This window comes from Capricornis sumatraensis, chromosome 2, assembly GCF_032405125.1.
Source record: "Capricornis sumatraensis isolate serow.1 chromosome 2, serow.2, whole genome shotgun sequence".
Classification (NCBI taxonomy): Eukaryota; Metazoa; Chordata; class Mammalia; order Artiodactyla; family Bovidae; genus Capricornis; species Capricornis sumatraensis.
In genome coordinates, this window is record NC_091070.1 from 110938749 (window position 1) to 110952598 (window position 13850).

The 13850-nt window shown below is 38.6% G+C and overlaps 1 protein-coding gene across 2 annotated transcripts in view; it reads left to right on the forward strand.

The window, feature by feature from the left end:
- COPA (COPI coat complex subunit alpha) overlaps positions 1-13850 on the forward strand; it is a 45485-nt gene that overhangs the window by 8904 nt on the left and 22731 nt on the right. Inside the window, exons 4-10 of one of the 2 annotated variants that reach the window (XM_068965413.1) lie at positions 70-150; positions 3070-3146; positions 3865-3974; positions 8202-8311; positions 9898-9997; positions 10569-10704; positions 11985-12067. In XM_068965413.1, coding sequence (XP_068821514.1) covers positions 70-150; positions 3070-3146; positions 3865-3974; positions 8202-8311; positions 9898-9997; positions 10569-10704; positions 11985-12067 — 697 coding nt within the window. The remainder of the gene's footprint in view (positions 1-69; positions 151-3069; positions 3147-3864; positions 3975-8201; positions 8312-9897; positions 9998-10568; positions 10705-11984; positions 12068-13850) is intronic. The other variant, XM_068965414.1, reaches the window with a different exon arrangement.

A 13850-nucleotide genomic window follows, 5' to 3' on the forward strand; every position in this document is an offset into this window, starting at 1 on the left:
AAACCTGGGCCTTATAGAGGCTCACAACTTAATGTCCTTATTCCTTTAGTTGAATTTTTCTCTTTGCAGGTCTGGAATTACAAGCTTCGGCGCTGTCTCTTCACATTGCTTGGGCACTTAGACTACATCCGCACTACGTTTTTTCATCATGTAAGTAACTGTTGTGGCTCTGGTTTGGAGCACTCTTCAGTTTCCCTGTAGGAATCTTCTCCATGCTCCTGAAGAATGCTTTTGATAACAGAATCACGTTATTGATTCTTCTAGGATCTGTGGAGTGTTGGCCTCTCGGCCTTGTTTCCTTGTGTAAGAGGAAACACTCGGGGTTATATTTGAATTTAATTGGATTCAGTGGCCTTTATGAGGAAGGCATTGATTCTCTGTTGGGAAAAGTAGAGATTTTATTTTAAATTTGCTGAACTGGCAAACAGAAGTTTACAGGCTAATCACATGTATGGTGTTACTAAGTAGGTGTTTCTTGGAGGAATGTCAAGATAAGATGCCATTTTGATGCTAACTAATGTTTTGACTGGCATTCCAGTTGAGCTATTAAAGATGATGCTGTGAAAGTGCTGCACTCAATATGCCAACAAACTTAGAAAACTCAGCATTGGCCACAGGACTGGAAAAGGTCAGTTTTCATTCCAATCCCAAAGAAAGGCAGTGCCAAAGAATGCTCAAACTGCCACACAGTTGCACTCATCTCACACGCTAGTAAAGTAATGCTCAAAATTCTCCAAGCCAGGCTTCAGCAATAGGTGAACCATGAACTTCCAGATGTTCAAGTTGGTTTTAGAAAAGGTAGAGGAACCAGAGATCAAATTGCCAACATCTGCTGGATCATCGAAAAAGCAAGAGAATACCAGGAAAACATCTATTTCTGCTTTCTTGACTATGCCAAAGCCTTTGACTGTGTGGATCACTATAAACTGTGGAAAATTCTGAAAGAGATGGGAATACCAGTCCACCTGACCTGCCTCTTGAGAAACCTGTATGCAGGTCAGGAAGCAGCAGTTAGAACTGGACATGGAACAACAGACTGGTTCCAAATAGGAAAAGGAGTACGTCATGGCTGTATATTGTCACCCTGCTTATTTAACTTCTATGCAGAGTACATCATGAGAAATGCTGGGCTAGAAAAAACACAAGCTGGGAGAAATATCAGTAACCTCAGATTTGCAGATGATACCACCCTTCTGGCAGAAAGTGAAGAGGAACTCAAAAGCCTCTTGATGAAAGAGGAGGGTGAAAAAGTTGGCTTAAAGCTCAACATTCAGAAAACGAAGATCATGACATCTGGTGCCATCACTTCATGGGAAATAGATGGGGAAACAGTGGAAACAGTGTCAGACTTTATTTTTTGGAGCTCCAAAATCACTGCAGATGGTGACTGCAGCCATGAAATTAAAAGACACTTATTCCTTGGAAGGAAAGTTATGATCAACCTAGATAGTGTATTCAAAAGCAGCGACATTGCTTTGTCAACAAAGGTCCATCTGGTCAAGGCTATGGTTTTTCCAGTAGTCATGTATGGGTGTGAGAGTTGGACTGTGAAGAAAGCTGAGCGCCGAAGAATTGATGCTTTTGAACTTTGGTGTTGGAGAAGACTCTTGAGAGTCCCTTGGACTGCAAGGAGATCCAACCAGTCCATTCTGAAGGAGATCAGCCCTGGATGTTCTTTGGAAGGAATGATGCTAAAGCTGAAACTCCATTACTTTGGCCACCTCATGCGAAGAGTTGACTCATTGGAAAAAACTCTGATGCCGGGAGGGATTGGGGGCAGGAGGAAAAGGGGACGACAGAGGATGAGATGGCTGGATGGCATCACTGACTCAATGGACGTGAATCTGAGTAAACTTTGGGAGTTAGTGATTGACAAGGAGGCCTGGCGTGCTGCGATTCATGGGGTCGCAAAGAGTCAGACACGACTGAGTGACTGAACTGAACTGAACTGACTGAATGTTTTGAAGCATTGACAATTGTGTTCTTTTTTATCCTAGGATTTTAGGGTCTGGTAGAGGCTGTTCCCTTAGCCAAGCTTACTACCTTTTTTGATTTGTTAGGTTTCATAGTAGACAGATACTGAGTTAAAGATTAAGACACCCAGCCTCTTGATCTCATCCCATCCTGACTGGATTTCTCTATAATTATTAATATATGCTATTAGAATTAACTTGTACTATTCCTGGCTCTTAGTAAACTTAAGTTCTTGAATTAAGTAAGAAAGCGTATAGCAAAATAAACAGTAAACTTCAGGCTAATTACACTGTATCTCCTTTTTTAAAATTAAAAAGAATTAGGGTAGAATAGTAGAAGATGAATGTGAAAATTATAGCTGTAATAGTTGAGAATGATAACCATTCAATAGGCAACCTATTCAGAAGGAACTGTTTGTCATTGCCACGAAGGGCTCGCTAAAGACTCTTGCCCAGAACAAGTTACCATTCAGCTGGCAACTTATGAACAGCTTATTTTCTTTTATTTTTTTTCAGTTTAGTAAGTGTGTGTGTACCTTGTGCTCGTTAAGTTCTTTGTTAAACACTGGAGAGACAACTGTGACTAAGAAATACTTCCTTCTCTTTAAAAGTTTAAAGACTGTAAAAGGGATGAATTGCTTTTACATGTTACTTTGTGCTTTCTTTTCTGAGACTCTGGAATTTTTTTGAGACTGGATGGTCTGGCAGGGACAAGTCAGACTTTAAAACAATATTCCAGTCTTAGAGTTAAATAGAGATCGTTTCACAGGATCTTGATTTATAAGATTAACTGTTTATAAATATAAATCACATATACATAAGCATATATGCAAAAGTAAATGTAAATATTATACTATTTGTCCCTGAGAATCTATTATGGTCTTGCTTCCACTCTTAAGCCTTATAGTTGAAAGTACTGAAGTTGGGAAGAGCTGGTAGCATGGTGAGGAGAAATAGACCACTAGCTTGGCAGCTCAGCATCGTTTAAAGACTAGCTGAGATGTCAGATAATGAGATATTTCCTCCACAGAGAGAACTGGAACCTGGAAGGACACGTCTGTTAATGTTCAACTCCTGTGTCTGGACTATTTTTCAGGAATATCCTTGGATTCTGAGTGCCTCAGATGATCAGACCATCCGAGTGTGGAATTGGCAGTCTAGAACCTGTGTCTGGTAAAGCCGAGGATAGAGAGCTCAAGAAAACCTTCATTTCTAGTTTTTCCATAGTCAACTTCTTTTTAGAACAATCATCTCCTGTCCCTAATGGGCCATGTCTGCTGATTAATTACTGATTGTATTTGTAAGACACTCTTGTATATAAAAAGATAAATACAGAAGCAAGCTCATTAGTAGTATGTGAACCTGGATTTTCTGATCATTTCTTTCCAGGGGAAAGAAGTCATATAGCTAGGCTTTTGGGACAAACTTTTTAGCTGGTTTTCAGTTCTGTTTCTAAGAAACCTGAGTCAGGGTCTAAACCTCTGTCCTGCCTCGTGTTTGGTTATAGAGATTTTTATAAGTATGTAAGGACCATTTAAAGTGACGTCCTTTAAAAGGGATAACCCCCTTAAAATCTAACAGTTTTAGTATGAATAAGATTTCATTTATTTTGATATTTTAATGCATCTTTAATGAGAGGAATGCTGTGCAGTCTCAGTTCTTTTGAAACTAGTAATAAACACTGAAACATTACAAGCAAGAGGAGAGCCAAGCTTGAAACAGCCAACTCTGCTTATTATTATTAATTCAGAATTGTTAGGATGACTTGCCTTGGCCTCCGAAAGAGTGTACTTGGAGGTGCACCTGTTAAGTGTGGAATATGGCATTTGACAGGTAGGAGCCTGTTGGTTCCTGCCTCTGATTTGGTATTGTCTTTCTTTCCCTCTTGCAGTGTGTTAACAGGGCACAATCATTACGTCATGTGCGCCCAGTTCCACCCTTCAGAAGACCTGGTCGTGTCAGCCAGCCTGGACCAGACTGTGCGCGTTTGGGATATTTCTGGTGAGCTGCCCAAGTTCAGGGGACAGCCTAGTTGTGTCTGGCGCAAAACTGCAATTGCTTAAAATAGTCAGGGTAGTTGAGTTGGAACAGAAAAATTTAGAGTATTCTGTTTTCATGTAATAGTGTCTTTGTTTCTGAGGATATTAAATGTGCTTTGACGGTTCATGTTAGAAGTATTCTAAGGAAAGTGGTTGCTCTGGAAAATTTAATTTTAAGAAAATGCCACATTTTAGTTAGATCCGTCTTTGTACTGTTGGGAGTATTTAAGAATCAAGCTTTTCACTAAAATAAGAAAAATCTTTGGCAGAAATGAATTTTGGGTATAGATTAGTACAGGGAAACAGGGCTTTTAGAACCTGTGGCTTCATTTAGAAATAGGAAAATCCTTCTATTATATACCGTCTACTGTAAAGAGAATGAGGGTTGGAGAAAGGATTTTCATGTCCAGAAAACCTTTTAACAGGCAGACTTCTAGGATGAAAAATTAAATAACTTGTAGATTTTGAGTAGTTGGGATAATTCCTCCTTTCACAGTTTATATACAGTATCTTAATTTGGGGATAAGAATTTAAATTTTTAGGACTGTATAGAGGAGAACTGAGAATTTAAATGCAGAGAAAGGGCTGTACCTATGAGATTGACATGCTGGAAAAACGGAAGTGCTTTGTTGAGAAATTCAGTAGGGAAATGAAACTAAATGTTATAGTTCTCTGCCGGGTGAAATTTATTTAGCAGTTGCTAAATTGTTTCTAGTTGTTTGTTGCCTGAGAAATTCTTAGAGATTGGACTCTTTGAAAAGTCCATGGTTAGTCCACAGAGCACTATTTTCATTCTGTGAAAAGGACTCCTCGTAGGTCTTTACCTGGTTCTTTGTGGTAACAAAGAAAGTTGATAACTTTTCCCAACTCCTTGTGTCATGGTGGGCTGGAGCAGTATGATATTAATACTTGCTGTTCTAACAAACCATTAATAAACAGCAAGTTGAAAATTTGGATTCCTGGGCATAACATTTGGAATGTTGTAATAGCAGTTATTTAAGATTCTGTAGTATGGAAACAAGCCAAGGGGAAGATGAGGATAGTTGGAAAGTGAAAGCTCTGCCTCATGCTCTGCAGTTTTCAGAAGTTCAGAATTAAGAAAGAAGTGGTGTAAACAAGATTGTACTGGAGACAGGGCAGTCGCACTCTGTTCTGCTAAGGGCTTCTGCCATTGCAGTTTTTCGTCAGACTAGCTAGGTTTTTTGAAGTACACCCAGATGTGACCAGCCATGCCAGCAGGAAGAGGTGGGCACAGGCACTGTGGATCCTGTGCCCTCTCCTCACTGCTAGTACCAGGGAGCTTATTATTCACTCCTCCAGTAACCAGTCTTTGACTTTCAGTAGTTTTTAACTGTGCATACTTTCAAAGCACCCTCTCTGTCTCAGCATTTAGGAGCCAAATGGGGCTGGATCCCAGTTTATGCTGTTTCAGCTGACCAGGGGCAGTTACTTAGACTAGCCTTTCTCAACTGGGGATCTGTGAGAGAGTTAGCTGCTACTAAGACACTTTTTAGTGACTGTTTTCTCAGTTCTAAGAATGGTGTACAAGTACTGCCATTCTAGATCACAGAGAAGTGAATTTGTTATATGCATAAACCGATCCTTAGACCACTGGGGCTTAAATCTTTCCTAGAGCATGGGATGAGAAGGGCCTTACACTGCTCCACTCTTTAAGAGTAATGTTTATGCCACCTGAAGCTGGCAGAGCAGTTTCCTTGTGACCTAGCTAAAGCAATTTGGGGTCCTTAGGTAAATGGATTCTCTTTGGTCATCATGAAATGCCCAGGGTAAGAAATCACTTTCTTCACTTTCATAGGAAAACATATTTGCATCAGAATCAAAGGCCCTAAATCAGAGAAGAGAGGGAGAAAGTATGACCCTAGTTGGGGTTTATGCTTGCTCTTGAATGTGTAAAGTGCATGGATTACTATATAATAACATTACATTTGCTATACTTAGTATGTGTGGTACTGAAAATTTTGTACTAATGTTACTAATGTTAATGCTCTCTCTACCATTTCTAAGTGTTTTTCTGTACTCACAACTCTCTTGATTTCCGGTAACCCCTTAACCAGAGTGGAAGAAGATGCTTTGGTATTTAACCAAGCGGAAGGAGCCTTTGGGATAGACTTATACATTCTTCCTCCTCAAGAAGTCAGCATACTCTTTTTAGCAGGGTTCTTTTGCCTTGGTTCAAATAAATCTGAACACAGGAAGAGAAATTACCAGTCAGCTTTGTTAGGAACTAGAGCTAATATTGACAGTATTTCCAAGAGGAAAAAATTAGTTCTGAGTCAGAAGACAAAAACCCTCAAATCTAGAGGACTGGTTAAAATTCTAATCTTTCCGAGTAACTCTCTTTGAAGAGGGACACTCTCTGCACTAAGTAAATAATAAGAAAACAGAGATCTTTAAGGAAAACCTGTGTTCTAGACACCTCTCCCATGAGGATTAAGCCAGGGGGCTTAGCGTAACCTGATCTTTTATATTAGCCTGGGCAAAAAATATTTGTTTAAAAGGGAATATATTTACGACCTAGATTTTTAAAATGTTATTTTTTTAGCTTGAGCTTCCAAGTAAATTGACAGTGAAATTATTTTAATGTGCTTATACTTTTGCATGTCAAGCCCATGTAATTCAGGCTTAATCTTTGAAGTGACTACTAAAAAAGTATTAATTTGCTGCCAAATCCTGTGCTCATGCCTCTCTTTTTACTGCTTCCCCTGGTTCCCATTGGGAAGTGTGCATCACACTGGTCCATTCTGAGAGTGTCCTCCCCTCCCTCTGGATTTGAGTAGCTGCTGTAGAAATTTTCCATCTGTTGTTCAGTCCTAGTGAGTAGCTGGTTGAAGGCTCAAATATTTCTTCTCAGAGTATCTTTTCACTGCCTGTCACTATTCATCTATCTGTTTTTGCTCTCTCCCTTTTCCTGGATTGTTACAAGCAATCACAACAAAGGCTTCCATTCTGTCATACAGCTTTCCTTTTAATGTGTTTGTTGAAGCTTATTGGAGGTGAAGTTCCTCACAGCTGTCTGTCTTTGTATCTTCCTCTGAATCTGTTTCATGCATCAGACTCATTAGAAAAAGTTGACAGATCCCATTAAAGGGATAAAGTGAAATAAGTGAAAAGAGGCATCCCTGTGATAATGTATTTATGAAGCCTTGGAAGAATGCTTATTTTATTTTTTTAAGCATTGGCTTTATTTCTGTGTACCAGTTGGCTAAATGCTTATCATGGACAGGATGCAAGATAAGTAAAACTGTTGTGCCCTTTTAAGCACTTGCTTCTCTAATGCTGATGTTTATATGCCATTATAATAGAAAAGTTACTTTGTAATTTTAAAACAGTGAAGATAAATACAGTCATTGAACTTAATTTTTTGTACTTTCTTACAGGTGCCAACATTTAGACTTAAAACTACTTAAGTTTTGTTTTCAATGATAGCTTTTCCCCCCTTCTATTACAGATATTTGGCTTTTTAATTTTGTAAATGTCAAGTAGTTTCATTTTCTTCTCCCCACCTTCCAAATACTCCAGAAGATAGGATTTTAGTCCCAGTTGCATTTTCTCGTCTATAAACTAGTATTATTATACCTACTTGCCTACCACAGAGGGTTGTTAATCAGATCAACTTTGAAAACTGCAAGATGCTTTTCACCTGTAAGGTAGTAGTGTTATCGTAATTTGGGTTCTGACTATAGCACAGATAGTTCAGATTTTAAAGACAGATTGTTGTTGAGCCACAAGTGTCAGTCCTATACACATAAGACTCACCTTCTCCTGGAGTCTTTTTTCTGTTGTTTTCGAATTACAGGCTGATTTCTCCCTGTAGCTTCTGAAAATTTTAATGACAAAATACATATGTTCAGATCTATAACCAGTCTCTTGAGCAAGTGTTTAAAGGAATAATGAGAGTTTTAATCATTTTGTCCACTGCCCAAGAGTCAAGAAGGAAATAATAGTACACTTTTTGCAGTTTATAGTTTTACAGTATCATCCACCAAATAAACTGTTTTATATTTGAGATACATAAGAGCTCTTGCATCTTTCTTTAGTCTCTTTAAATTTCTTTTTCCCTTTTCCCTTAATTTTAGTATATCAGTGTACCTTTGGGTGCTTCAATTACTGTGCTCTTTTTGGTAACATTATGTTTACATCTTTCATCCCACTCCTCACCCCTTCAAAGGTCTAAGGAAAAAAAACCTGTCCCCTGGTGCAGTGGAGTCGGATGTGAGAGGAATAACTGGGGTTGATCTGTTTGGAACTACGGATGCAGTGGTGAAGCATGTACTAGAGGTACTTCTCTCTATAGCCAGTGGCTGCATATGGGCTCTTCTCCAGGGAAACAGTGACAGTATGCTGTTCATGTATTCATTCCTTCAACAAAGACTTATGCAGGGCTTACTGAGTGCCAGGTGCCATTTGAGGCACTGAAAATAGAATGGTAGGTGAGCCAGTAGACAATTGAAGTTTAAATGCTACCTGAGGGAGAATCATGTTACCTTTTAAACCCGCTGGGGAGAGAGGGCGAAAGCTGGCATAGGCTCCATCATCATCCCAAAGCAGAGTCCATTGTCAAGCCTCTTGGGAAAGGGGAGGATAGTTAATCAAAGTTACTGAGAACCAGCCATGTGTAAGTAACTTCTTTGCATGGTGGGAAAATAGAAAGGCGTAAGAGAAAGAAACTAGATTTTTTAAAGTATCTAATCTTTACAGCTGTCTGCTGGTAGAGATACTGTTAACTTCCTTTTGCAGATGAAAAATTTGAGATTTAGAGAAAGTAAGTTATTTACCAAAATCTACATGTGTCTTGAAGAAGGAAATGGCAACCCATTCAAGTATTCTTATCTGAAGAATTCCATGGACAGAGGAACCTGGCAGGCTACAGTCCATGGGGTTGCAAAGAGTCGGACACAACTGAGTGACTAACACGCACACATTCACTCACACACACACACACACACACACACTCTCACACACACACGTGTCTAGTAAATTGAAGAACTGAATTTTGAATTTGTATCTGTCTGACTCCAAAACCCAGGTGTTTTTCACCACAGTATGGTACCTCAAAAATACTGCTAATTTGACACTACTTTATCTGTGATTCCGATACAGATTATAAACTTATAAGTAGGTTTATAAGATATCTTATAAAAGATATCTTAAAATCAGCAGTTCTTGAACTTTTTGGTCTGAGAACCTTTTTATACTCAAAACTTATTGAGGACCCCAGAGAGTTTTTATGTGCATTATATTTGTCAGTTTTTACCATATTTGAAATTGAAACCAAGAACTTTTAAAAATGTGAGATACATAAGGATATAATCTATTAGCCATCAAAGCAGTGACATCATCACATGTCATGTAACCTCTGTAAAACTGTATATGCATGGGAAAATAGGAGTGAAAAGGGTAAATAGCATTTTAGTATTATTATAAAAATCATTTTTAACATTGCTGGGGTTTCCTAAAAAGTTCTTGGGGATAGAGTTTTTTGACTGCACTTTGATAATTTCTTCATTAAGTTACAGAATTGGTCTTTATTTTTGAGATGCTAATAGCTGGTTGGAGAAATACAGTACAGTTGGCCAGTAACAAAGCAAGGCAGTATATCCCAAATGCAAATGAAGCTGAATTTGGAGGAGAAAGGCTTTGGGAATTCCCATGAGAGTTTGGGAATAATATTGGATAGATTGATGTAGTTAGTGACTCTCATGGTCAGATCTTACAGCAGCAGTCCCCTGAGTCTTTTTCACATGGAGTGAAAATCAGAGACATCTTTTATGACCATGAGCATGGTCCATTGGCCCATTGCTTTGAGTAATGGATATGAAGAATCACTTTTTTTGGTTTTGCAAACCACTTTTTTTTTGGTACAGGGTCATGATCGTGGAGTTAACTGGGCTGCATTTCACCCTACTATGCCACTCATTGTATCTGGGGCAGATGACCGTCAAGTGAAGATCTGGCGTATGAATGGTGAGTGAAATAACAGTGTTATCATACCTAAAATATTGGCTACTGACCAGCAAGCTGAAAAAGTCAGGGGTTCTGGATTTAGTGACCCATTTTTCAACCTTAGGTTGTTATGCTTATCCTGGGACCATGACAGTTGCTCTATTCCCTTTTTTTTATTTGATGTATCCTGATTTGGAGGAGTATTAATGTAATTTTAAATGAGAATTCCATTTATTCAACAGCTATTTATTGAGTACCTACTTTGTACTAACCATTGTTCAAGGCTCTGAAGATACAATGATGACTGAACCAGATAAACTTCCTGCCATATGAAGCTTCTATAACGGCAGCTAGTGACGGCAGGATAAGATGAAGAATGACAGAGAAGAGGTGCTGTAGTCGAGAGGCGGGTCAGAATGAAACAAAGAAGTACTTAGAGACATAAATGAAGAAAATTGACCTATTAGAAAGAAGTGGGATACTACTTAAGACTTTGTAGTATCTAGCATTTGGTTAAAGGATGTCATAATTCAAAATCCCAAACTTAGAGTAGTAGGGAATTGTGGTGACCTAGTTCTTTTTTGTCTTTCAGAATCAAAGGCATGGGAAGTTGATACCTGCCGGGGCCATTACAACAATGTATCTTGTGCTGTCTTCCACCCTCGTCAAGAGTTGATCCTCAGCAATTCTGAGGACAAGAGTATCCGAGTCTGGGACATGTCTAAGCGGTAAGGGGGTTACAGTGGTGTGTGACCAAACCCAGGAGAAAGCTCCTTTCTCTCTTTTACTCTGTTCTTTTTAAAAATCAGATTAAGAATTTTTGTTTCGTACCATCCTCTGCATATAGAAAAATCAAATTATATTTTATGAAAACTTGAAGGTGATAGGGTAACAGGCAGGAAGGCCAGGGGTCTCCAAACGGAGGAAATAGCCTCAAGTGTCAGACATTTTTATTTCTCTTAAGCGGCAGGAGGAAACAAACTAGTGATATTTTTTTCCTTCTCTATACAAATTTAAAAGGAGGTTTCTCTTAAAATACTGTGTTGCCATAATGACACCTGGTTTCACCTGAAGTTAACTATTCTCAAACCTTGAGATAGCCAACTCATTTTTTATGGAAATGTTTGTCTTAAGCTATGCTAATGTTCCCCAAACTCTGTCTTCAAGTCAGTCCTGCCTAATAGCTCAGAACCTACTTGACAAACCAGTATGTTATACTCAGATATTCTTGCCCTAATCTATGTAAACGAAACTATTTGTGTGGTAACCTGTCCCTCTACAAGATTCAAGTTAATCATTTTATGGCCCAGGATGAACCCTTTGGTGCCAAGATTATCCCAAAATGCATCTCATGAGTGAGGGGCCTGGTACCATTCTGAGTTTTAAGACATTCCTTTCCTTTATTAACAGGCTGCTAGTGACTATATAACATCCAGCTGAAGACTAACAGGGGGGGTAACTCTTTCTGCCCCCTTCTGATGCCTATGCCAAAAGCTTTCTCTATCTCCTTTATACTTTAATAAAACTTTATTACACAAAAGCTCTGAGCGATCAAGCCTCGTCTCTGGCCCCAGATTGAATTCTTCTCCTCCGGGGGCCAAAAATCCCGGTGTCTTTGTGTGATTCAACAACAACCTTTCAAAGGGACCCAGAGATTAGCCATCATTTACAAATTTTCCATCAAATAGAAATTTCTGCTTGTGTTCTTTTTCTGCTTTGTATTTAAGCAGTTTCTTCTGTAGCTACAGAAATAAGGAATATTAAATGAAAACAGTATGGTAGAAAATTATGATGAGTGGAGAAGTCTTAATATCAAAATAATAGTGTCAGTTTAAAGTCCTCTTTCTGTTCTTTGGTAGAATTTGTGACTGTCTTTATTTAAAATATGCCCCTCCACTGTACTTGACTTACTTTTTAATCAGTGTGTTGGCCTACCAGTCTTGTATGTGATAGGCTGAAGTTTTCTTGGAAATTAATATTTTTCTTTGTATACCTTTTGCTTTCCTAGGACTGGAGTTCAGACATTCCGCAGGGACCATGATCGTTTCTGGGTCTTAGCTGCCCACCCTAACCTTAACCTCTTTGCAGCAGGTAAGGGCCATTTCTTCTCTTTTTCCCTTTGGTTCAGTTTTTAAGACTTGAGAGTGATTCTCCATTAACTTTGTCTCCAATAAATATAAAGTAGGATGACAAGGAAAAGTAAAAGTCTAAGAGCCATGTAGTTGAAGCTTTTCTCCTTTTCCCCCCTATATCTTCTTGGCACAGTGTTCTTTTGGTGTTCTTTTTCCTCCAAACTTCATTTAATAAGGAAGCCCATTCTCTCTCTCTTTTTTGGGTGGGTGGGGGGCACACCATGTGGCTTGTGGAATCTTAGTTTCCTGACCAGGGATTGAACCTGGGCCCTTGGCAGTGAAAGCACTGGGTCCTAACTACTGGACTGCCAGGGAATTCTCCTAAAGCCCATTCTCTTTGATTAGTACCTTAGTTCTTTTTTGATTAGGAGACTTAGAGACTAATACTGGACACTTGAGGTTCTCAGACTGAGGAGCTAGAAGCTGAGTGTTACGCATTCATTTAGCAGCTGCGTACTGAGTGTCAGCCCTAGTCTGGGTGCGGGTATTCCAGGAGTGTATAAAGCAATGTCCCTTACTTTATGGAACTTTTTGAGTTATAATAATTTAATGTATTGTATTTGGTTTGTTAATATTTTGTTAAGGATTTTTGCGTCTATGCTCATCAGGGATATTGGCCTTTTTTTGGCTTCGTATGGTCTTTGTCAGCTTTTAGTATCAAGGCAATGTTTTATTCATTAAATGAGTTAGGAAGTGTTCTTTCCACTTCAGTCTTTGGAATAATTTGAGAAGGATAGGTGTTAACTCTCAGTGTTGGTAGAATTTGCCAGTGAAACCATCTGGACCTGGACTTGTGTTTTTGGGGAGTTTGTGGGTTACTGATTCAATTTTGTTAGTAGCATTTGGTCTATCCAGGTTTTCTATTTCTACATGACCCTTTTTTTTCTAGGTTGTCTAATTTGTTGGCATATCATTGTGGTATTCTCTTATAATCCTTTGTATTTCTGTGGTACCAGTTGTAATTTTTCCTCTTTCATTTCTAATTTTATTTGGGCTTTCTTTTTTTGTGATGAGTCTGGCTAAGGGTTTGTAGATTTTATCTTTCAGAGAGCCAATTCTTAATTTTTTTCCTTTTTTTTTGGTCTCTATTTCATTTATTTCTGCTCTAATCTTTATCGTTCCTTCTTCATACTCACTGACCTTTGCTCATTCTTCATTTTCTGGGTTTTTTAATATATCTAGATTGCTTGAGATTTTTCTTTTCTTGGGAACAAACCTGTTTCACTGTGAACTTCCTCTTAGAGCTGCTTTTGCTGTGTCATATAGATTTTGTTTCCATTTTCATTATTTCCAGCTATTATTTCTTCTTTGTTATTTTTGTTGACCCATTTGTTGTTTGTAGCTTATAGTTTAGTCTCTGTTTGTGTTTTATCTAGATTTCTTTTGTAGTTGATTTCTAGGTTCATACTTTTGTGGTTGAATAAGTCACTTGAAATTATTTCAGTCTTAAATGTATTGAGCCTTGTTTTGTGGCCTAGCTTGTGATCTGTCCTGGAGAATGTTCAGTGTGCACTTGAAAAAAATGTTCAGTTCAGTTCACTCAGTCGTGTCCAACTCTGCAACCCCATGGACTGCAGCATGCCAGGCTTCCCTGTCCATCACCAACTCCCAGATGGAAAAGAATGTATTCTGTTGCTTTTGGATGGAATGTTCTCTATTAATTCTGTCTGGAAGTGTGTCATTTAAGATCAGTGTTTCCCTGTTGATTTTCTGTCTGTATATGACCTGTTCATTGATGTTGG